Source organism: Cynocephalus volans, chromosome 16, assembly GCF_027409185.1.
Source record: "Cynocephalus volans isolate mCynVol1 chromosome 16, mCynVol1.pri, whole genome shotgun sequence".
NCBI lineage: Eukaryota > Metazoa > Chordata > Mammalia > Dermoptera > Cynocephalidae > Cynocephalus > Cynocephalus volans.
The window spans coordinates 20,292,706-20,317,813 of NC_084475.1; the positions used below are offsets into that span (position 1 = coordinate 20,292,706).

General features: G+C 54.2%; 1 protein-coding gene across 1 annotated transcript; it reads left to right on the forward strand.

The window, feature by feature from the left end:
- Positions 1-627: 627 nt before the first annotated feature.
- CARD14 (caspase recruitment domain family member 14) lies at positions 628-24,289 on the forward strand. The gene is made up of 20 exons (XM_063081315.1): positions 628-838; positions 2,098-2,235; positions 4,267-4,592; positions 8,222-8,389; positions 9,152-9,271; positions 9,824-9,949; positions 10,392-10,541; positions 12,456-12,572; positions 14,399-14,541; positions 14,731-14,825; positions 16,649-16,712; positions 16,930-17,122; positions 18,580-18,706; positions 18,970-19,207; positions 20,300-20,363; positions 20,473-20,587; positions 21,485-21,658; positions 22,502-22,623; positions 23,353-23,468; positions 24,082-24,289. The coding sequence occupies exons 1-20, from the start codon at positions 628-630 to the stop codon at positions 24,287-24,289; spliced, it is 3,015 nt and encodes a 1,004-aa protein (XP_062937385.1).
- Positions 24,290-25,108: the final 819 nt, after the last annotated feature.

The following is a 25,108-nucleotide window of genomic DNA, read 5'->3' on the forward strand; positions in this document are numbered from 1 at the left end:
CCCTCGGTTTTACTCTAGGACCATTTCCCAACCTCCTTTTCATTATCACTGCCTACGGAGGCTTTTTAGATATCTTTTCTCTCATCACCCTCTCATGAAATATTAATATCACAGACGTACCATATACGTTTATGTACATCTGTGCTTTATACGTAGAATAGTAAGAACCTTTGCTCCCAGGGGAACCAGTTTTCACCCCCTTGGGGGCTCTATCGCTCCCATTGAAAATGCAGGTGCTGGACCTGGAGAGAATTGGTCTGGTTTTTAATGCCACCCTCACTGGGCCAATCAGTTCCCTGGGCTGGGAGCAGCTTCCAGTGTTTTAAAGCAAATCCAGTGCACCAAAACCAGACGAAACCCATTTCCTCTTGCTCTGCCCTGGGGAGAGGAATTGACCTGACGTCAGCCCCAGGATGGATATGCCCCCAGCAGGTCAGACGCCAGGGCCAGGGAGGGAGGGCCCTACAGACCATGAGCAGGTCATCACGCTGTCTGAGTTGCTTGTTTCCTTCTTTACCAGCAACATGGGGAAGGGGGTTTGAATAGAAAGTGCTTCCCGGCCCCCAAAGCTTCTTCATTGATTCCGGCCCCTCTGCCGCCCCTTCCAGGGTCCCCCCGCACCCAGCCATGGCAGACCTGTGCCGCACGGACTCTGCACTGACGGCGCTGGACGAGGAGGTGCTGTGGGAGATGATGGACAGCCACCGCCACAAGATCGTGCGAAGCATCTGCCCCAGCCGCCTCACGCCCTACCTGCGCCAGGCCAAGGTGCTGGGCCAGCTGGACGAGGAGGAGGTGCTGCACGGCCCCAGGTTCACCAACAGCGCCATGCGAGTCGGTGAGCAGCATGGGCTGGGCTCCGGCTGTGAAGCCCTCCCACGAGGGCAGGGGGCTCAAGACTTCAAGGATCAACACTAGGGGACCAGAGTTCCAGGCTTCGGAAACACTGTATGAGTCTCCTAAGGCTGTCCCACAAACAACCACAACCTGGGTGGCTTAAAAGAACAGAAATGTATTCTCTCAGTTCTGCAGGCCAGAAGTCCAACATCAAGATGTCAGGCCACACTCCCACTGGAGGCTCTAGGGGAGGACACTTTGTCTCTTTCGGCTTCTGGTGGCTCTGGCTGCTGCTTGGCTTGTGGTCACATCTCTCCAGCCTCTGCCTCCGTCTTCACACGGGTCTCTTCCCTGTGTCTGTGTCTTCTCTCCTTCTGTCTCTTATAAGGACATTGGTCATGGGGTGTAGGGCCAACCTAGATATCCAGGATGATGTTCTCTCAAGATCTTTAACTTAATTACATCTGCAAAGACTCTTTTTCCAGAGAAGTTCACATGGGCAGATTGCAGGTGGATATATATTTTGTGGGCTACCATTCAACTCACTGCAGAGTTTTGGAGTCAATTCTGATGGTCTTACTAGCTGTGTTTATTCATTGAATAACGGGGATGCTAATAACTTTACTATATAGGTTATTAAGAGAATTAAATGAGTTACTGTTTGTAAAATACTCATCGCAAAGCCTGGGCCATAGAAAACAGGTGATAGGTGGCAGCGATTAACGTTACAATGTTTGTGCATATTGGCTTATGAATCTCCAATACAGGAGAGATTAATCAAAGCTATTGATTCCAGCTCTGAGAGTTGAGATCTGGACCCTAGGCTTGGAAGGCCCTGAGGTTCACGAGGGCTTGTCCCCTGGGACCCCGGGCTGCTGCTATTGGCCTCTTTCCTCTCACAAAGCTTCGTACACACATGGCCCTGGCAGCTTCTGCAGCACTATTGTGGGATCACATGTCTGCACATGTCCAGCTCACCTGGGAGGTGCTAAAGAGCAGGGGTCACCTCCTCATCCTGTATCCCCAACTCTTAGCAGAGCGCTTGGGTCATAGCAGCTGCTCAATAAACACCATCTCCGCCCTTCTCAAGACCGACTGGGATCAAGTGAAGGCGCATCCCTCCCCTGAGATCCTAGAACGCTGCTTTCACCTCCTGATTCTAGATGCATAAGGGCTTCCACACCCCAGCCCCTTCTCATGGGGAACCAGCCCAGTGAGCCCAGTGCCCTTGGTAGCTCAAGGACAGTTCTCTCTCCCAAGGGCACTTGCTGGATTTGCTGAAGACTCGAGGGAAGAACGGGGCCATCGCCTTTCTGGAGAGCCTGAAGTTCCACAACCCCGACGTCTACACCCTGGTGACCGGGCTGCAGCCTGACGTTGACTTCAGCAACTTCAGTGGTGAGAGCTTGGCCTTTGACTGGGGGGTGGGCGGGAGCGTCCTCGGAGCCCCAGGCTCCTGGTAACCCTGGTGGTCCCGCCTTGCCCAAACCCTGTTCCAGGCCTTCTCCCAGCTTCCCTCCAGGCAGAGGTCCCTGTCCCTATGCCCCAGCAATCTGGGGGTGAGGAGACCCCTACACCATATTGGGGTGGGCAGGAGAAGGGGCCCCTAGGCCTTGAGCTCTGAGAGGTTTGTCCCTAACCACCCAGCAGCAGGAGGAGACTCCTGGGGACAGAGGACGGGCAGAATCTGCATTCAAGAGGCGCAGGAAAAGTGGAAGCTCCCGAGTCAGCCTTTCCCTTGCCAGGTGTTTGCTCGACGCAGACGGGGCAGCCCAGTAAGGGCACCCCAGCTCTCAGGAGGGGCAGACCCAGCATGGCGAGGCCCCGGCCAGAGTGGACGGGGAGTGGAGCCTTCTGTGCATTGCTCTCCCGCCTCCGTAAGGGCTTACTCCTGCTCGGTGGAAGATAAGGCCATCTCGTTAACTGAGTAATTTTAGGCTTCCCTGGGAGCGCTGTTGAGATTTAGGTGTTCAAAGGAGCAGGACTCACGTAACTTGAAACAGTGGCTAATAAACCATCTTTTCTTATTTGGCCTTAGAGTATGTATTTATGGTATTTAGAGTTTGTTTTTTTATTTTTAATTTTTATTTTGTTTATTTTTTATTAGTAGTTATGAATATTCATGAGATACAAAGCTGATTGTCACCCCTCGTGCCCATGACGTGAGGGCCAGATTCATACTGGCAGCATGCCCATTACCACAAATTGCATTTGTACATCATGTTCCCACCCAATCATCCCCAACCTCCCTCTCTCGTCCCCCCCCCACTCCACTTTGTATCCCTAGGAATGTTCTCTCCCTCTGCAAGTCCAATGCACCACTGTGGTCTTTCTTTCCTGCCTTCCTTTCTCTCTTAGCTCCCACATATGAGTGAGCACATGCGGTGTTTATCTCTCTGTGCTTTGCTTATTTCACTCAACATAAGTTTCTCGAGGCTCATCCATGTTGTTGCAAATGGGAGAATTTCATTCTATTTTATGGCAGAGTAGTATTCCATGGTGTAGATATACCACAGTTTCCTTATCCAATCATCCATCAATGGACATTTAGGTTGGTTCCATGTCTAGGCTATTGTAAACAGAGCTGCAATGAACATGGGAGTGCAGGTATCCCTTCGACATGATGATTTCCATTCCTCTGGGTATATACCCAGAAGTGGGATTGCTGGATCATCTGGCAGATCTATCTGTAGTTGTTTGAGAAACCTCTGTACTGTTCTCCATAGTGGTTGTACTAATTTACAGCTCCACCAACAGTGCAGGAGCGTTCCCTTCTCTCTACACCCTCGCCAGCATTTGTTATTCTCCGTCTTTTTGATTATAGTCAGTCTAACTGGGGTGAGGTGGTATCTCAATGTAGTTTTAATCTGCGTTTCCCTGATGATGTGATGTTAAGCATTTTTTCATGTACCTGTTGGCCATTTGTATGTCTTCCTTTGAAAAATGTCTATTCAGGTCTTTGCCCATTTTGTAATTGGGTTATTTGTTTTTTTACTGCATAATTGCTTGAGTTCCTTGTATATTATGGATATTAATCCCTTGTCGGATGCATAGTTAGCAAAAATTTTCTCCCACTCTGTAGGCTGTCGTTTCACGGTATTTAGAGTTCTAGCACGCAGATCTACATTTGTCATTGAGTTTTTCCTGGAATGACATAACTATGAGTTAGCATCGAGTGCATCTCTGCCAATGAGGCAGGGAATTGGGTCTGAACAGTGGGGTCTCACGGATAAGCAAAGAGTGGGCAGTCCTTGTGCCAAAATTGTGAGCCACGCTGTTTACTTAACCAAAATACCGACTCCAGTTGGGCCCGAAAGCTTTTAAGAAGAACAACAGGTTAGGGCTGAGGACCTGCTTGGGAGTCTGGGCATGGGAGGGTAAGGATCGGGGGCGGCCGTGCCTCGGCCCACCTGCCCACCCTCCTGGCAGGCCTCATGGAGACGTCCAAGCTGACCGAGTGCCTGGCCGGGGCCATCAGCAGCCTGCAGGAGGAGCTGAGCCAAGAGAAGGGGCAGAAGGAGGCACTGCAGCGTCAGTGCCAGCGGCTGCAGGAGCGCCTGGGCCTGGCCGAGGCCCGCGCCCAGGACCTGCACCAGCTGGAGGCCGACCACAGGCGCATGAAGAGCGAAGTCAGCACCCACTTCCACGAGGTGCTGAAGCTGAAGGACGAGATGCTCAGCCTGTCGCTGCACTACAGCAACGCGCTGCAGGAGAAGGAGCTGGCCGCCACGCGCTGCCGCAGCCTGCAGGAGGAGGTAGCAGGGAAACCCTTCACCCCTGCAGGAGGGAGGCCTGCCCCTGGTGCTGTCTGCCCTTGAGCCTCTGCACACACTGGTCCTTCTGCCTAGAACTCCCTTCCCCTCTTCCTGTCCACACCTCCCTGCCCCAGAGCCTTTGCTGAGGCCCCTCCAGGAAGCTGACCCCAGCCCTCCCCAGCTGGCCGCCTGGGCCCCGCTGCGTAGCCTGCATGGCAGCAAGCTGTGCCTTGCCCTGTAATTGCCCAGAGACTGGCCGGCCCATCTCTGAACTGCCCACCCCGCCAACATCTGGGGCCAGGTCTGGCTGTTCTGGCCTCCGTATTATTAGACCCACCTACATCCCACTGCCCTGGCTGCGGCAGCAACGCAGGGGACAGTCATCACTCCCCGCCTCCCTTTGTCCTTCCCTGCTGGGTCTGCACGCAGGCAGGGAGGGCAGGAGTGCTTTGGGGTCAGGCCTCCCACACTCTATCCATGTCTCTAACTCAGTGTTCTGTGGGGAATAATGGTTTTCCTACTGGCTTGCAAGGGGTCTTTACATATGGAGGAGGTTTGTTCCTCGTCATTTTGGAATTCGCTTTTTGCCTTTAATTACGGCATTTGTCTGATTTTAATTTTTGAATTTTAACTTTTTATTTAGAAATAATTTCAAATTTATTTTTAAAAAATCACACAAAAATAGTACAAAGAATACCCATGTGCCCTTTATCATCTGTGCTGTCTCTGTCTCTCTCCACACACACACGCACCCACACACGCACCCGCACACACACCTGCACTCGCACACACGCACGCACACACACGCACCCACACACCCGCACACGCACTTGCACACGCGCGCACCTGCACACGCACACACACATGCACCCACACTCACACACATGCACACACATGCACCCATGCACAACCACACACACTTTTCCAGAACCACCTGAGTTGCATACGTCATGGCTCTTTACCCCCAAACACTTGAGTGTATGAGTATGTTTCCTGAAAATAGGATATTCTCTTATGTAACCATAGCACAGTTATCTATTTCATAAATTTATGTTGCTACGATCTTTTTATCAAGTTTGCCATCCATGTTCCAGTTTTCCCATTGGATCTAAACTGCGTCCTTCCCAGCATTTTCCCTTGGGCATTACATTTAGTTGTCCTGTCTCCTCAGTCTCCTTTCATCTGGAACATTCCCACAGGCTTTCTTTGTCTATTACAAAATGGGCATTTCTGAAGAATATGTCCCCCTCCCTTTTTTATAACAGACCACTCCTCGTTTGGGGCTTGTCTTGTGTCCCCAGGAGCAAGTGCAGGTTATGTGTCTTTGGCTAAGACCTGCAACAGGGGACACCAGGCCGACTCAAGGCAGCCCATCTCAGGGCACGCAAGGTCCCCGCTGCCTATCACAGGGATGTTACCATCCACCACGCGGTCAAGGTGCAGCCAATGTCTCCGCCACAGAATCACCATTTCTTTTCCTCCCTGTGACTGAGCAGCAGCCAGGGAGAGGCAATTTGAGGCCACGAGTGCCCTGCTCCTGTCAGCATCTCCCAGACTTAGCTGTGGCAGTTCTTGCCTGGACCAACCTTCACCCTGGAGGCTCTACACAGTGACCCCAGCTCCAGGTGCCTCCACCTGCCAGCGGGCCCTCAGCTCTGACTGTGAGAAGCAGCCTCCCTTCTCTCCACTTGTACACCTGTCATTGGCACAGACTTGCGGGTCCCTATTTTCCAGTGGCTTATGACATATCACTGTCCTTAATGATTTTGGTGCTCAGATTGTCCCAGAGTTGGACAGTGGGAGCCCTTCAGCCTGCTCCGTGTCCTGTGATGTGCCCCTCGATTATTTGAGCACTGACTCTCTTTCTGCATCACAAGATGTTCTAGGATCACCTCGTCCCCACCCTGCCCTAGCTCCAGGGTTGGCCATTTCTCTGAGGGGCTCTGGTTCCTGCTAGAGAATGAGATCTGGGTGCGAGGGGTGTCTGTCACTACTGGGGTGTCTCTGCTTCTCGGCCCTTTCAGGAGACAGTACTAGGAAACATATACACACACACACATAAATATATACCTACACATACATACACACACTAATGGGTATACACACACACATACATACATGCTTGTCCACATACTAGTACATGTACACACATGCGCATGCTGGTATATGTGCACATGCACACACACACACACTTGTACGTGTACACACACTTGTACGTGTACACACACACATGCTAGTATGTGTGCACATAGACACATACTCACATATGCACTTACATATACACATGAGTATACATATACACTTACATATACACATGAGTATACATATACACAGACATGTGTATGTGTTAGAGATCACAAGCTCACACCCACGCCTCTAATTCCAGCCCACCCTCATGACTTTTTCTTCCCTGCTCCACACTTGCAGCTCCTATCCCCGACTGGCTGATCTCGGCAGTGTCAGCGCAGTCACTCTCTCGCCCACTTCTGTGGTCCACCTCAAATAGCTTCATGATCACTGTGCTTACCACTGCAGGGAACAGGCCCACCAGGAAGAGTTCAGGATGTGTTTGTAATTCACCCCCCCCAACTCCTGCTCAAAGCCGAGGGTTTGTAATCAAATACTGTGTTTATGAGTTATTGTAAGTCTCTCTGTCTCTCCGTCTGTCTGTCTCTGTCTCTCTGTCTCTCTTCATTGTGTTTATGGTGTTTGAAATATAATTCAGTTTATTTGGTTCAGTTGACTTTCAGTCCTAGGTTTCTCCCCTTTCTTCCAGTTCTTGGTGACTTAATTTTACTTTTTGAGTATGTGGAATATGACATGCCCAGCCCAGTTGAATCCCTTGCTTTTGAGAGTTTGCTAACCAGGTGTCAGGGGGAAAGTCCAGGTGCAAAGCTTCTTCCTTCTCCCTTGACCCCAGCCCAGGAGTGAGCACCAGACTCCACCCTGGCCTCCAGTCTTAGTGGCCTTGCTTACAAGAAAAATCTCCTCTCCCCAGGGGTGCCACACCCAGGACGGGAAGAGGCCAGGCCCATTGGCTTAAGGCCCAGGTTTCTCTAGGGCCACTGTCTAGAGGAAGGAGGTGGGAGACCCTGGCTGGTGTGATCCTGGAGGATCAGGACCCTGGACATTGCAGCCTCCTGGGCGGGATGTGCACATGGATTGCAATCATCACAAGAGCTTTGCTGTCTGTATACTCCAGACCCCACATTCCCGAGCATCTCTGCCCCCATCCAACTTGACCTTCCTCTTTCTTTTTTCTTACTGATTTTTGTGGATCCAAATTCCCTTTATCTGATATATTTAGCAAAATATGGAATGACTGAGAAGCCAGGGAGCATGCTGGCCATTGAGAATTGGCTATTGGTGGCTGTCAGTTTAACCATAGAGATCAAAGTTGCCAGGCCCCCGTTCCACCCCTGGGACCCCAGGTCAGTCGTTCAACAGCCATGCCTCACAGAGCTAAAATGCCTTTCTCCTCCCACGAGGAACAGGGATATTCATTAGGTAAAACCCCTTAAAGTGTTTTTAAATCTCGGGGAGGGACCCCTGGAGGGCAAGGAGCAGCAGCACCAAGAGGAAAGTGGAGAAACCACACCTCCCTTCCCCTCGCACCCCTCTCCGGGCAGCTGTATCTGATGAAGCAGGAGCTGCAGCGGGTGAACATGGTTTCTTCCTGTGAGCGGGAATTTCGAGAGCGATCCCTGAAGATGGCCAGTGACCTGGAGTCTGGAGTGGGGGAGCTGGACCGCCTGAGGGGAGAGAATGAGAAACTGCGCTCCCTGACTTTCAGCCTGGTACGTTCCTCCCCTGGGCGCAGGCCGGGGTCTCTGGCGGGTGGCTTTGTTAAGGTGAAATGGAGTGACTCATCCCCACCCCTTTGTCCTGACTTCCCTCCTGCTCCCCAGCCCCCCAGCACTGGGGAATTAAACGCCTCGGGGCACACGTTAGAGTGTAGGGGCCAGTGCGCTGCTGGATTGGGGGGAAGAAGCCTTTCCGCCAGCATCCTGCCATCCCATCGTCAGCTGCGGGGCAGTGGGGGATGACTGGGAACAGAGCAGTTGTGAGGTCAAAGCCCTGGAACGATGCAAACCCTTTACTTCTCTTCGATTGCTTTTGATGAATAAATACCTATTTGCTGAGCTATCTCTTCAACAAACTTTGCTGGGTGCAGAACGCCGCCCCGTGCACCCTGGGTGGTGAGGTCATCCATGCACATCCACTCCTTCCTGAAAAGTGAGCGCGTGAAGGGCATGGCCTGTGCGGGGCTGGCTTTCCCCCTCTTGGACACTCTGCTGGTAGAGTTGTTGAAGAGGCCGAAATGACCAAAGGAGGAATCGTGATCCTAAGGGGTTTCTTGCTTCCTTGACCTTCTGCCTCTTTGGCCATGTACGATCAGAACTTAAGTGTGTAATTTCCCACTTACAATTGTGGACTTTTCCGTGGCTTTTGTCCCTGCCTAATGGACAGTAATAAGGCTACACATGTCCACACTCCTGGCCCTGAAGTTTTCCGCCCCATTTTCTCGGGGTCGCTGAGCTGAGCTCTCTTTGCAACAGGTGGAGAAGGACATTCTGGAGCAGAGCTTGGACGAGGCCCGGGAGAGCAAGCAGGAGCTGGTGGACCGCATCCACTCGCTGAGGGAGCGGGCCGTGGCCGCAGAGAGGCAGCGCAAGCAGGTGACCGAGCATCCCCCGGGACTGTCTGGGGCTGGCCTCGGGGCAGGGCTACGTGGGTGGGGAAGGCAGATTCTCTAATGCTCACCGAGATGAACTGATTTTGCTGAACTAGAGTGTTGGTCCGTTCGTGTATTCCTTCCTCAGAGCTACCTTGAGCACCAGCTCACAGTCCACAGTGAGAGGTCAGGGTCACGCAAACAAGCCATTAAAACGCAGGTGCTTTCAAGTGTGTGGCCCAGTGAGGGCTGGGATTGAGTGGGGGTGGGGGATGGGGAGGAAAGAGATGGCGAGACAGAATGAGGAGGCAGGATGGGAGGAAATCCCACGTTTAAGGACATTAAATAAACAAGACACAACCATGCAGCCACACTTGCGTATTTTGATGTCTGCATTCAAACAGAGACAGCAGGGCAACGCTGGAAGTCTGGTGCTTGAGAGACGCGCGAGCGTGAATTTGCCTTATTTCTCCCCAAGAGCTGCCCCCCTCCGCCTCCCCTCGGCTCGCCACCCCCTCGGGGCTCAGGCCCTCAGAGCTTTGTCCCCTCTATCCAGTACTGGGAAGAGAAGGAGCAGACCCTGCTGCAGTTCCAGAAGACCAAGATGGACTGCGAGCTGCTCAAGGAGAAGGTGAACGCCCTGCAGAGCCAGGTGGCCGAGTTGCAGAAGGAGCGTGACCAGGTATCCCAGGAATGGCCAGGCCCTGGGCTCAGGGAGGACGGGCTGCTCCGGGTGAGGCCAAGGGCTGGGCTGGTTTGGGGGACAGGCTCATGGATCCCGCTGTCCTTGATGGCTGCTGGTTCCAGGTTTCAGGGTCTCTTTCCTTGGTCCACAAGAGGTTTCTTAACTCCCCACCCCTGTGGTCAACTGAGATGTGCTCTGTCACCCTCCCTGCATGTGACATAGAGAAAGTTCACCCCAAATATTGGGCTTATTAGAAGTGCACATGGGGACATGAATTGAAATGAACCATACATCTTGGCGTGAGCTCTGTTCAGTGCGCTTTGTGCGAGTTCAGAATATATGCCAACAAGCACCGGCCACTTCCTCCAGCTGAGACTCCTGTGCCACTCTGGCATGGCCTCCTGACTGTCTGGCCGTCCTATCCTGTCTTGGCCTGCAGGCCTACTCAGCCAGGGACAGAGCCCAGATGGAGATTTCTCAGAGCCTGACAGAGAAGGACTCCCTTCGCAGGAAAGTGTTCGAGCTGACCGACCAGGTCTGTGAGCTGCGCACACAGTGCTGCAAGCTGCAGGAGGAGCCTCCAGGTGCGGTGAGTGCTCCTGGTCTCATGCATGGCTCCCAGGGAGGCTGGCAAGGAGCGGGGAGCACAGTGGCCGGGTGCGTATGAGCAGTGTGGGGGGACGGAGCTGCGCCCCACGGCAGCCACACATGGCCCCTGCAGAGACATCGGGATTTAACTCTGCAGCGGGCACGCTGGCTACCATGGGTGGACTGTGTAAAGCTTTGAAGATGCACACCTGGGCAAGATGAGTCTGTTTCTGCATTTCCTTTTATGACAGTCTCACCTGTGTCATTGAAGGGAAGGTCTGGGTCCTGTAGAACGTGGTGTTTGGTGAGGAAGGCCAGGTGTGAAACTGTCACCAGGCAGCCAGTTACTTTTGTAGATGATGCAATCCTGAAATGCTTGAAAGTCAAACATCCCAGAGCCGAATGGTAGACGTTTGTGTAATGAAATGAATTATGCTCCCAAAGAGCTTAAATTATTAGAAAACCTCTAATGATGGTGTTTTAGTCCATTTTGTGCTGCTATAACAGAATTATCTGAGACTGGGTAATTTATAAAGAAAAGAGGTTTATTTGTCTTATGATTCAGGGACAGCTGCATCTGGCACGGGCCTCAGGCTGCTTCTACTCATGGTGGAAAGTGGCAGGCAGCTGGCGGGTACAAGCAGATCACATGGTGACAGGAAGCAAGAGAGAGAGAGAGGAGGTACCAGGGTCCTTTAAACAACCAGCTCTCGCGGGAACTAATAGAGCAAGAACTCACTTATGAATCCCCCCTCCCCCAGGGAGAGCATTAATCCATTCATGAGGGATCCGCTTCCATGACTCAATCAGTTTCCAACACTGTCACATAGGGCATCAAATTTCCACATGAGTTTTGGAGGGGACAACACATCCAAACTCCATCAGATGGTCTGGCAAGCAGCTCCAGGTCCAGGCACTCTGGTGGGTGGGTGAGAATTTCCAGAGGTGCCCATGGGCCTGGGTGGGAGGCACAGTCCGGCCCCCTCTTCCCGATGCAGGACCCACCCAGCCCTTCCTCCCTCACCCCTCCACAGGCAGCTGCCCACATCTACTACGTTACTATATATATGCACACAGTGTACGTATAGAAAAAAGACTGAAGGACAGACACCAAACACAAATGGTGCCGATTCTGAGTGTGGGATGCTGGGTGAATTTTATTTTCTTCTCATGTGGAGTGTGAGTATGTACACAGTTGGCTCTTGAACGATGGATTTGAACTGCGTGGGTCCAGTTATATGTGGGTTTTTTCCAGTAATTTCACAGTCAGCCCTTCACATTTGCCAGTTTCAAATCCACAGATCCAACCAACTGCAGATGGAAAACAGTATTTGCAGGACGTGGAACCTGCATACACAGAGGGCCAACTTCTCATATCTGCGGGTTCTGCAGCCCAACTGCAGGGCTTGAGCATCTGCAGATTTGGGTATCCAAGGGGCATCCGGGAACCAATCCCCAGCACATACCAAGGGAGGACCATATATACGTGTGTGTGTGTGTGTGTGTGTGTGTGTGTGTGTATACACGTGGGTACTTCATAAAGTTTGTGGAAAGATTCGTATTATCTTTTAATTCTATTTTTCCATGAACTCTTTGACGTACCCTCGTATATATCTATTATTTTTGTAACTAGTCAATAGCAAGCTATGTTCTTTAAAAGAAATGAAATGCCACTTATCAAGCTGGTTGCTTTCAGTCCTCTGTCTCACTGGGGTCCCAGCTTCCGATTGTCAATTCCTGTCTCACTAGAGTCCCAGCCTCAGAGGACAGAGACATGATTGTCGTGCCTGGAAGCTGATGAGAATAAACTGCCCAGGAGGGAGGACAGGTGGTGGTGACTTGGTAGAAACTGCAAGGGCACCCAAGGGCAACCTTTCCTGAATTAACAGCGAGCCCGTCTGGTCTGTCTTTGCAGCCTGAGCAGGAAAAGGGGGCCAGGGACCCCTGTCCGCGGGGGAAGCAGCGGCTGGTGCGTATGCATGCCATCTGCCCGCGGGACGACAGCGACGGCAGCCTCTTCAGCTCCACCGAGGTAGGGCCGGCTCTTCCCCGCCTGCACCTCGACTCACCAGGGTCAGACCAGGCACATCCCCTGTCATCACTAAAGGGAGACTCCATCCTCACCTTATCCCCATGGGGAAGAGGGCGATGCAACTGGGAAAGTTTTAAATAGCAGTTCTGGAGGCTAGAAATACAAAATCAAGGTGCCGGCCTGGCCACCCCTTGTGAAGGCTCGAGGAGAGGGTCCTGGCATGTCTCTTCCAGCTTTGGTGCCTCCAACCCTCAGTGTTCCTCAGCTGTGGCCTCATGGCTGCTGTCCCTGCCTCTGTCTTCACGTCATGTTCTCCCCTGTGTGTCTCTGTGTCCAAATTTCCCTGCTCCAAATGACACCAGTCATATGGGATCTAGGGCCCACTCTAATCCAGTATGAGCTCATCTTAGCTTGATTACATCCGCAACGATCCCACAAGGGTCTCAAAAAAGTTCCTGGAAAGTCTTGTATTATCTTTTGATTCTATTTTTTTCCATGAACTTTTTGAAATTCCCTCATATTTCCAGATAAGGTCCCATTCACAGGTTGCAGGTGGATGTAAATTTTGCGGGGACACTGTTCCACCCAGCACAGATGGGATGCTAGACTCACTGCAGTTTCTGGAGCTGCAGGTCCCTGGAGTCTGCTCCTGCCCTCTGGCAAAGTAAAGAGGCGATCACATGGTAGTGGGCACATGGCCTCAGGATGCGCCCGGGGCAGGCCTCAGCATCCCCTCCTGGATTACCCAGCAGCCACCATCCCTGCACTCTGCAGAGCTGCAGGCTTAGAATCTCCTGCTCACCAGCCCTTCAAGGAGTCAGGGGAAGCCAGACATCTTCCCCCAGAACTCTAACACACACACAAAAAGGGAAATTTTCACATTCAGTGCCAGGACTCCATGGGACAGGACAACCCAAAACCTAAACTGAATCCAATCGTGCTTCTCCCCTGTTTAAAGCCCTTCAGTGGCCTCGTTGCCCCAGGACAAAGTCCAGCCATGTTTCCTTTCAGCAGGGGTGGGTGGGATGGGAAGAAAAGGGGCCTCAGGTGCCCAGAACTAACTCTCAACATGCCCTCCTTATCAGTTCTCAGGGGCTCCCTATTGACCCACCCTTGGGGCCGACCGATCTGGACCAGCCACCATCCTGGACTTCATAATCTGGCCGTCCAGGGGGAACTGGTCCTCTGCTTCCTTGGGCCACTGTTGACTGAGGCTCTGTTGCTCCCTCTGTCTGGAATGTCCCCCCCCCACACCCATCTCCCTGGCTCCTCTGCCCATGTCACTTTCTCCAGGAAGTCCACCCTGACCTCCCTGGCCTGACTCACTGGTCTATATTTGCCGGCTGGTCCCCCACCCCAAGGATGGTGCCTGTCCTCAGGGGAATGTCCGACACTGGCAAAGGGCCTGGGGCGTAGCAGATGCTCGAGGAACGCTTAAGTGAAGGAAGGGGCTGAATTCAGATCTCCACTCTGCACTGGTGTCCTCCTGGTCTGAATGTAGCCCCTCCTCCTGGAGGATCAGGCTCCTCCCCTCACGAGCCAGTACGGCAGTCCCTCTGGGCCTCAGTTGCTTTACATGTGAAATGGGACAGTAATGCCCACCTTACAGATTTGTCCTGAGAACTAAGTGAGATAAACCATGAAAAGCAGCCAGTGGAGTGCCTGGCACACAGTCAGTGTGCAATGAACAGGACCTCAATATGTGCTTCTCTTTACCCTCCCCCTCCTCTCCGCTCGGTTCAGGGCTGTACACAGTGGGTCGGCAGGGGCAGTGTCGCGGGGTGTCCCTGCGCGTGCCCCACCGACCTATACCCACCCTCCTCCAGTCTCAGCTCTGGTCGGACCTGAGCGCCACGTCCAGCCGTGAGCTGGCGGACAGCTTCCGCTCCAGCAGCCCTGTGCCTCCCAGCCAGCAGTCCCTATACAAGCGGGCAGCAGAGGACTTCTGGGAAGTCCCCTGGCCTTCAAGGTAGAGTGGAAAACAGCGTCGGGGTCATTTGGGCAGCTAACTGGGGATACTGCCCTGGACCTCAGGTCATCTGGGCATTGGGTGGGGCAGGTCCTACCCCCTGGGTCCCTGAGCCATGCAGGTGCTGGGGGCTCCAGGCTTCAGACAGAGCAGGGGATGCATTTGGAGCTGGCTTCCTGTGCTTTGCAGAAGCTTCCGGGACTTCCTGGAAGTAGACCTGGGAGCCTCCCTGGGAGCTAAGGCGGGAGACGCAGACCTGGATTATGAGATCCTAGACAAGGCAGGTGAGTGCACCCCAAACCGAACCTCTACAGCAATCCGCCCCCCTGCACTGGGGCAGAGTGGAGAGGGCAAGCTAGAGGGACGCAGGCCAGACAGCCGGGCCTCTCTCCAGGGGATGGGCGATAGAAAATCCAGACTGGCAGATCCAGGCTGCCTGGCAGCTCAAGCCAAAGCCCCGTCGCACTCCATTTACTGGCGCCTTTGTGTTTTTCAACCAGAGGCCATGGGAGTAGCACTCACATCCACGTCCAGCTCAGCATGCGTGCAAACAGCTCAGGCACACGCCCCTCCCGACCGCCCCCCTGCCCTGATCTGTGGACACTTAGGCTTCCCAGTGACAGCAGAGGCTGTAGGCTCAGGTGCTCACTTACTCTTGGCCAAGACACCTGGCACAGGTGACATCTACCTGCTGGGAGCATCCCTCCTCCTGGGTGTTGGCCCCCGAGGCCTCTGCTTCTGCTGTGGCTTATTTCCTAATATTTGTGATTAAACTGGCCCTTTCTCCTCCTCAAGTCCATGGGCACCTCACGGGTAACCCCCTTACCTTTCCCACCACCACACACCTGGCTCCCAACCTTGGGCTTTGCACGCAGTAGGTGCTTAGCTCCCATCTAGAATTCACCCCAGGGCCACCAGGGGGCACAAGTACCCCACGCTGTTCCACAGGCAGCAAGCACCTTGAGCTTTCTGTGGGTCTCGTGACCAGAAATCTTAACCTTTGCAGACTAATGCACGTTTTTATTTATTACAGTGATAAATTGAGAGGGTCCACCCAGGGCATATCTAAATTGAATGTGAGATCATGAATATGGAGAACATTTCCTCTTTATTTTCCTTCTGTTAGGATTCTACATAACATCCCAGTTTCATATACTTTTGGTGGAATTGCCATCAAATACATCCGGAGAATATAACTAATTTCATTTGGCTTTGAATGTAATTGCAAATGGATTTTTGCTTGTGAGCCAGGCACAGGCTTTCTGTAGCAGGCAACCGTTAGGTCTTGGCTTGCTCTTTGGTTCTCGTGGGCAGTTCACAGGGTGAGGAGCACAGCCATGGACCTGGAGGGGGGATTGTTCCCTGGCTCAGGGACTCACAGGCTGAATATTAAAATGATAGAGCTTAGGAGACCCCAGGGAGCATCTTGTCTTAGGACTGCTGACCAAGACCAGCCACTGCCATCTGGGCAGCAGAGTGGCCTGGGTAAGCAGGCAGCAGCCACTGGTCAGTGCCAGTGATTGCTGCCATGTAGATAGGCAGGCCATGCAGAAACGCAGGTCAATGCAAAAACACGGGCCCTTGCACAAATGCAGGCCCCTGCAAAAATGCAGGCCTAGGCAGAAATATGGGCACAAGCAGAAATACAGGTCAGTGCAGAAATGTGGGCCCTTGCAGAAATGCAGGCCCGTGCAGAAATGCAGGTCAATGCAGAATGCAGACCCAGGAAGAAATACAGGCCTGAGTTTATACCAGATTTGATTTTTCCAGTGAAGCCAGAAGTCCAGATCCTAGGTGAAATTTCCCCATCTTTTAAAATGATGGCCACTCATTCCGTTACAAGGAGAGGACACATGGAGGTCAGACCCTCCCAGCTACAGCTTCTTGTTAGTTACTCTGATTTTAGGAAAGATGAAATCAAAGTCCTAAGCGCAGAGCAAGGAGAGGAGGAAGAGAGTACTCAGCCCCAAGGAAAGGGATGGAACAGGCAGGGGGTGCCTGAGGCTGGGGAGTGGGGGGTGGCTAAGGTTGCATGGGGTTAGCAGAAGCCCAGGGTGACCTTGAGGTCTGTCTCCGCAAGGCCTGTAAGCTCCCGGCTTCTCCCCAGACATTCCCCAGCTGGAGAGCAGCCTGCAGCCATTCTCCTCTGGAAGCCTGGATGTCTCAGAAAGGTGAGCAGTGGCTGGGGACCTCCCGAGGCCGAGTGGGGAACCAGGGTGAGGAGGTGGCAGAGCAGAGCAGGATTGTGTCCTGTCGCTGTTGGGAGGTAAGAGCCCAAGAGGATGTGGTCATGGCAGGTGGGGGGGAGGGATTTCAGAATGTTGGGGCCAGAGGGAGGCATGGGGAGATGCTCGGGCAGTGCAGGAGCGCGTCGTCTCCCGCCTGCAGCAGCATCCCTGTGCGGCGGCGACCAGCCCGCAGGATCCTGAGCCAGGTCACGGTGCTGGCGTTCCAGGGGGATGCGTTGCTGGATCAGATAAGCATCATCGGCGGGAACCTCACGGGCATCTTCATTCACCGGGTCACCCCGGGCTCGGCAGCAGACGAGATGGCCTTGCGCCCGGGCACCCAGATTGTGATGGTGAGCGAGCGTCCCTCCAGCCCCCCAGGGTCCTCGTGGGCCAGCAGCATGGGCGGGGCGGTGACCAGGCGTCTTCAGAGTATCCTCAGTGCGGCCTGAGCTGTTTCTTTGGCGGATGTAAAGCTTTACACTCACGGACAAGAGTCACACTGAGGGAGACCCAGCAACCTTCTCCAAGCCCGACAGTCAGGAAGGCTGGGAGCGGGGAGGACACTGGGGTAGATGTGTCCTGTCTGGGAAGGCTGCGGCGACACTGCAGTTCAGACTGTGGGCTTTTGATACGACAGCCCCTTGATGGGGCTGGTCTGATGTGGCAGCATTTTTGTTTTTTTACTATAATGGTCTTATTGTCACTTTGCGTGTGCATGCGCTAAATACACACAACATGAAAGTCACCATTTTAACCACTGGGGGGCATTTTCTAGAACTTTTTTTTAACTGTAAAAAGCACAAAACTGCAGAGAACACAAATGTACATAAATGTACAACGTCACTAATTTTTATGAAGTGAATACCTGGGTGGGGGGATGACTTTAATGTGGCCTAAAAGCAGAATTATTAACCTTCAAGCTTTTAAAAGTACCAAGAAATGTGCAAGACAGGCTTCACCATGTCCCGAGGTCCCCAGGAGGGTCCTGAGGTTGGAGGGCCTAGGACGCGGAGCCGAGGGCACCAACCAGCTTCTCTCTGGGAACAGGCTGTCCATGTGCAAAACCAAATTCTCACATCAATGTAACAACCTGCACAACAAGCTCCTAATACAAGCGTCATCCCTTTTCTCCACCCGACACACGAGGCCCTTTGTTATGCTGCAGACGGTCCTCTTAAAATGCCAAGCCGAGTTCCCTATGTTTGGGGAGACGGTCCTGACACCCTGAAGGGGCCAATCCCGTTCCGGTGATGGTAGCACACATCTTACTTTTTCCTCATTGTAAAAATGTATACTCTCCTAACAACACAGCACAGGGAATGACTGAAGGGGGCTGTGGACGCCCTGGTGTGTGGGCTTCACAGCTGCAGAAGGCAACGGGTCGGGGGTGAAGACCAGAGCTGCTGCTCAACGTCCTGCCCAGGACAGCCCCCACGACACAGAACGATCAGGCCCCAGATGTTAATAGTCCCAAGGCTGAGAAACCCTGATCTGAAATGCTCTGGAATGTTCTAGAACTGAGATCCATTTTCAAGAGTGTAAAGTGCCTATCACAAAGAACTCCATCCTCAGCAGTGGAGGGGTTGGGAAAGGGTTGGCGGTTGAAAGTCAGGACCGGAACATCTATAGCATGCATCACTCATCACCCTGTTACAGGGCTTTATTGGCCAAGGCATGGGGGGAGCTGGAAATGACCACAGGGTCCTACTGTCAGGTAGGCTCACTCGCCTCCAGCACCGCTCCCCCACTCAGTGTTGCTGTGTTCAGAGTCCTGGTAGGAAGAGACCGACCCGCAATTTGCCCTCAGGTTGATTATGAGGCCTCGGAGCCCCCGTTCAAGGCCGTCCTGGAGGACACCACCCTGGAACAGGCCGTTGCGCTTCTCGGGAGGGTGAACGGCTTCTGCTGCCTATCTGTGAAGGTCAACACAGAAGGTACAGACGCTGTCACCCGCTCACTCAGCCACCCAGCACCCAGGGCCAACCCCAGAGCCAGGAGTGGCTCAGCTGAGCTGCACACAAAGTCCCCAGGGGTCGCCAAGGCAGCTGGAGACAACCCCCGCAACTGGCTCCATTGCCAGAGTGGCTTCCAAGACTTTGGGGGAAGGTCCTTTCTTCTCTAGGTTTGCCTTCTAGAACCTTCCCTGGGTGGGCTCATGGGCCTGGGCTCCTCGGCTGCTCATGTCCTCTTTCATTAGGCTACAAGAAGCTGGTCCAGGACCTGGAGGCCAATGTGGTCACCTCTGGGGACTCATTCTACATCCGGGTCAACCTGGCCATGATGGACAGGGCAGAGGGGCAGCTGCAGGTGCGCTGCAATGACGTCCTGCACATCACCGACACCATGTTCCGGGGCCGCAGCTGCTGGCACGCCCACCACGTGAGCCCCTACTCCATGCAGGACACTGAGCACGGCACCATTCCCAACTACTCACGGTGAGCAGCCGTGGTGAGCTCCCCGTCCCCACAGAGGCCCACAGGATGACATCCCTTGGCCCGGCTCAGCAGGGGGTCCCCTCCCATGGGCTCCCCTCCCCCCAGCAGAGCCCACTGCCCAGGAGTAGAGGGCGGGAGTGATGAGATGCCCCAAAGAAGGGGAATCCCACCGAGATCAGTGTTGAGGACGGGGCTTCTCTGTGATAGGTGCTTTATCCCTTGAAAATGCATGGACCTTAGTTCATTCTAGAGCATTCTAGATCAGGGTTTCTCAACCTTGGTGCTACTGACATCTGGAGCTGGATCACTGTGGTGGAGGCTGTCCTGGGCACCGTAGGATGGTGGAGAGCAGCCCCGGCCTCTACACCTGCTAGACAGCAGGAGCACCTCCCCACGCACAGCTGTGACAACCAAAAGTGTCTCCAGACATTGCCAAGTGTCCCCTGGGGGTGGGGTAACAAGTCATCCTGGTTAAGCCAGGAATGTCTCAGCTCTAGCACTAACAGCCCCTTGTCCAAGGAAACCCCTCAGTCCTGGACAAACTAGAACAGTTGGTCACCTCCCTGGGGAGCAACATTCCTTCCCCCCATTAAGAACCATTGTTCTAGATCAACCTGTGGGAACCTCCAAGGTTCAAGTGCATGAAACCCACGGTGCACAGAAAGCACAGGTGCCCCAGCCCAGCACCTCTTGGCCCTTACTGCACATCTGAGTCCCCTGGGATCAGACTCGGCAGGTGCAGGGAAAGGCCAGCGATTCTGCATTTGCAACACACCCTCTCTCAGTGACGCCAGGCCAAAGGCTGAGGATGCACTGTGAGTGGTGAGGTTCTAGAGCAGGGCGCTCAGCCCTGGCTGCTCATTAGAGTCCTGCAGGTCCCATCTCAGAACGATTGAATTAACATCTCCAGGGGTGCGCTGAGGCTTTGGAGTCTTTTTAAGGCCCTGGGAAATGTGATGGCCACCAGGATGGCTCACCCCTGCCTGGAGCAGTGGGGTGTGTGGAGCACTGGGTCGGGGGTCCTCTCCTGCCCAGTCCTCCTGGCGCAAGGTGGCTTGGCAGCTGGGTCAGGGACTTTCCTCGTCTGCACAGGGCTCAGCAGCAGCTCATAGCCCTCATCCAAGGCATGACCCAGCCGTGCACACCCTCCCGCAAGGTGAGGCTCGGGGGAGGGTCCTGGCCCCAGTGGGATGGGCTGCTGATCAGCGTCGATGGCTCCAACATCTCCTCCTTGTCCTTCCTCCCTTCCCCCCATCCTCCCCTAGCAGTCGTCTGGGGGGCCGCAGAAGTTGGTCCGCATCGTCAGCTTGGACAAAGCCAAGGCCAGCCCTCTGTGCTCGTCCTTTGACGGGGCACAGTCAGACCCCGGCAGGGTGGAAGGTGAGGCCTGGGGAGCAGGTGCAGGGACCAGCTGCCTCCACATGGGCAAGGGGCTTGGGGTGCTCAGCTCGGCCTGGGGGACACCACTCATTTAGTCCAGGGTCCATTTTTAGGAATCCTAGTTGACATCTGTGCCTTTCTGAAGAGCAGTTGAGCTCTTAAATGTCCTTTAAACCGAAAAATCCTACTTCTGTAATCTTCCTCCATAAAGTAGTCCCAGTGTCCTTGGCTCAATTATACCAACAGCAGCCTTTTTGGAATAGTAAAAACTTGAAAACTATCCAAATGCCTAACATCACGCAAAACAGTGGGCCCCTCGGACGGCTGCTGTGTGGTGAGTGTGTGTATGAGGTCACGACGGAGGTCAGAGCAGCACGGACCCCCGACGGGTAAGACTGCACAATGAAGGTGGTCAGAATGAATTTGGAAGAATGTATGTTTTTAATTTTTTACGTCTTTTTTCTTTTTGTTTTTATCTTGGAAAGTTTTTTGGGTGTACACTGTAAGACGACTGTTGAAAATAGAAGAGCAGCATAAATGACTCTGGAGAGTAGAAAGGCCACAGGTGGAGGGGGCTGGGGACCGTGTACCCTGGGGGGCTGGGGGACAGGCTGAGGAGCAGAGGTGGCTCTCGCAGGTCCTTTGGAAAAAGAAAGTCAGCTTCCTTTACCCTCCTTGCGGGATCAATTGCAGACCTATATGGCTGAGCCTCGAGGTCCCCAGGGCTGGCCCAGTGGTGTGGAATGCAGAATTGCCCGTGTCAGAGCTCAGCGTGAGTCTCGTGCTATTCCAGGTGCTGGGGCTGCAGCAGTGAATGAAGCAGACCCAGGCCCCAGCTGGGGGTGGGGGGACTGCTGCAGCTGGCACCTGGCCACTCAGGGCCCCTCTCCTCCCCAGAATCCCCCACCACGTGCTTCTGGGCTGAGAGCTGCTTCACGCTGGTGCCCTACACGCTGGTGCACGCCCACAGACCCACCCGGCCCCGGCCCGTGCTCTTCGTGCCCAGGGTGGTTGGGAAGATCTTGAGCGAGAAGCTGTGCCTCCTCCAGGGGTTTAAGAAGTGCCCGGCAGGTACGCTGTCACCTGGGAATCAGGTGGCCAGGCAAGGCGGGGGGTGAGGCCCAGCAGAACGCTTCATCCACTCACAGGAGAGCAGCGTGAGGCTGATGTAGGAGTTGCTGGGGCTTCCACAGCAAATGACCACAGACAGGGGGTGGTGAGCAGTCCAGGCAAGAATGTGCAAAGACATGAGGCACGTGGGGGGCAGAGGGGGGGGGGCGTGCGTTTGGTTTTATACAAGGGGGAGGCAGCGGCGGTTCCTAAAACGAGGAGAAGACATGGCCAGGTCCGGTCTTTGAATGATGTCAGCACTGTGACACTTGGGGCTGGGTCACTTTCTATGGTGGGGGCTGTCCCAAGTATTCTCCTGAGCAATCTCCCTGGCCTCAACCCACTGGACACCATAGCAACTGCTCCCCCAGGTGTGACAACTGAAAATGTCTCCAGACATTGCCAAGTGTCCCCTGGGGGAAAAACTGCCCCGAATGAGAAACAACATTTAGGGAGTCGAAGGGATTTCTAGGTGTAAGAAGTTGGATATGTAAGTTTAGAGCTTGGGGAAGTGGTGGGGGAGGGGCTTGTTTATCCTCATCCATCCGTCCGTCCATCCACCCATCTGTCTGTCCCCCAACCTGACACTGACCAAACACCTGCTGTGTCCAGATGGCTCAGGGTGTAGTCCAGGACACAGACCCCTCAAGTGGGAAGAGCAGGGTCAGGTTTATAAAGTGACAGTCTCAGAAGAGCTTCTGCCAGGTCTGGTGGGGCCCACGGGGTTGGGGCTCTTCAGCACGAAGCTCCCTTGGGACCCCGTTCAGCTGGGTGTGTAATAGCCCCATCCGATGTCCCCTCCAGAGCACTTGAGCCAAGAGGAGTATGACACCTGGAGCCAGAGAGGGGACGTCATCCAGGAGGGGGAGGTGTCTGGTGGCCGCTGCTGGGTGACCCGCCAAGCTGTAGAGTCCCTCATGGAAAAGGTGAGTGGCAGGCCGGGGGTCTGCTCCGGGGATGACAGGTCCTGCCCCAGGTGAGGGAGGACTTGGAGAATTCCACTGCACAGAGGCGTGTGGTGGGACAATGCAGGAAGGGCTGACCTCCAGAGCCCGGATACCCCAGCGTGGTGCTTGGCAGAAATGGCACAGGAAGACCAGACCTTGTTTCTGCCATGTAGGATCCACATGGTCTAGGGTGAATCTTTTAACTCCTCAGGCCTCAGTTTCCTCAGCTCAGGAGAGGTTTGATAAGTACTTGTTAATGAAGGAATAAGATGAGATAACACTCTCCATGTTTAAAGGCTCGAACACGTGGAGAGAAGCTCGCTGAGAACCGTAAAGTTGACATCGACGCGAGGCGTGGCAAGCAAGGGGGGTGTCCAGCCCCAGCCCCGCTCCCCCCACCCTCCCGCGGAGGATGTGAGCTGATTCCCAGGGTTTGCGCTCCATGCACCGTCTACCTCAGTCCCCAAGGCTTGCAATTCTTACATTTTCCAGCTGAAAAATTAAACAGATGGAAACTCTTAAGACTGTGCAGCCGCATAGAGAAAGTGGCAAACTCTTCCCCTGTATCCTTCACAAATTTTGGTTCTACCCAGATCTTGCTCTCAGTCTACACCAAGGACCCATCAGCCCTGGTGTGGGCTCCTTTAGCTTCCTTTAAGACCCAAGGCCCATGAACTTGACCCACTTCTCTCTCCCCCTCCCCCAAAGAACACGCACGCCCTCCTGGACGTCCGGCTGGACAGCGTCTGTGCCCTGCACAGGGTGGAGATTTTCCCCATCGTTGTCCACGTCTCTGTCAATGAGAAGGCAGCGAAGAAACTTAAGTAGGTGCACGCCAGGGGCTGGGCAGTGGGGTCTGAACAAGTGCCTGAGCTCCAGGAAAAGCCCACAGCACCTCCGGAGTGTGCTGCGGCCTGCCCGGAACTCCAGCACCTGGAAGTGCTAACAGGGCAGCTTCCCCCACGTGAGGACAAAGGGCCAGCTGCCCTCCCTGGGGAGCATCCCAGAGGACCTGCCTGAACTCTGCTAGGGCTGCACATTGACTGGGGTGCATACAGTTAACACCATCTGATCCATGTTAGTTGAGGGGAAAAATTGCTGAAAACTGCTCCTTTATGGTTTATGGCTGGGGACAAACCGAGATGTCAGGCTACCCCCTGCATACTTTGAGAACTATGGTTGTGTTCTAGACAACCTGCCCCCATCTGTGGAGTGTCTTTTGGGGGCCTGGGTCCTATCTTCTTCACAAGGCCCCCTCAAAGCGGGGCCACCTGTGCTCAGGGGTGTTTGGGCGGGTGCTGTGTCGTCTGTACCTCTGGCCTGGGTTCCAGCCCAGTGGCCAGCTTGCTGGGGCTCGGCACTGATAAGCCTGGCAGGGGTCTCTCTCCTGGAGGACCCTTGCTCTCCCCTGAGCACACCCATCTCTGGCCCATGCAGGAAAGGCCTGCAACGGCTCAGCACCTCGGAGGAGCAGCTCCTGGAGGCAGCCAGGCAGGAGGAACGAGACCTGGACAAAGCACCCTGTCTGTACAGCAGCCTGGCCCCTGACGGCTGGAGTGACCTGGATGGCCTGCTCAGCTGTGTCCGACTGGCCATCAGCGACGAGCAGAAGAAGGTGGTGTGGACAGAGCAGAGCCCCCAGTGACGCCCCCGCACCCCTCCCGGGGGCACAGGGAACTTCGTGTGCCAGTTTTTTGTGGTTTTTTCCTTTTTTTTTTTGGTGGCTGGCTGGTACAGGGATACGAACCCTTGATCTTGGTGTTGTCACCACCATGCTCTAACCAGCTGAGCTGACCAGCCAGCCCTTTGCGTGCCTGTCAGTGCTGTCCTGTCCTCTGAGCTCAGGGCCATGCGGGCACAGCTCTGTCCCCTCTGGCTGGGATCTAACATTGCACCCTCACCAAGCGCAACGACAAAGTCACTCACACCTGCTCACGTTTCTGTGTAAACCACCTCCACCCTTCACCAGGGCTTGGCATGGTCTGAGCTGGAGACCCCAGAGCTCTCCAGACACCCTTCTGGCTGCAGACCGCCTGGTCCGGATCCACGGAGGCTCCACGTCCCTTCACATTTCCATGTGTCGAAGCTCGTTCAAACCCACTGAGGCAGTGGGTTGGTAGCCCTGGTGCCCCCAAGGTCACCACCGCCCCTGCCAAGAACAGAGGCACAAACCCATGTACACCATAACCTTGGCCAACTTTTCTCAGCTTTTGATGGCTGAGAGATGTCTCAGCAACTAGAGACTGCTGTTTACCTGTAAATAAAGTTTCTGGGTGACAGAAACAGTATTTTCAGTGCATTTGTGCCTGGTGGCCTCCACGTCCAGCCCAGGGACCCCTAGAGAAGCCTGGCACAGACACCTCTGCACAGGAGCCAGCCAGGCTCTTCCTGAGCCCAAGAACTGCCTCCCCCGACCTGGTGTCACAGCCCGGAACCTTCTCAGGGCTGAGCACCTTCACTCCAC

What these genes read in the sequence shown, in the direction of transcription:
- CARD14 (XM_063081315.1), top strand. Translation starts at nt 628, where the DNA reads ATGGCAGACCTGTGCCGCACGGACTCTGCACTGACGGCGCTGGACGAG. An exon ending in AGGAGGAGCCTCCAGGTGCG is followed by an intron (nt 10,542 to 12,455) that starts GTGAGTGCTCCT and finishes CTGTCTTTGCAG; the next exon opens with CCTGAGCAGGAAAAGGGGGC. An exon ending in AGCCTGGATGTCTCAGAAAG is followed by an intron (nt 16,713 to 16,929) that starts GTGAGCAGTGGC and finishes TCCCGCCTGCAG; the next exon opens with CAGCATCCCTGTGCGGCGGC.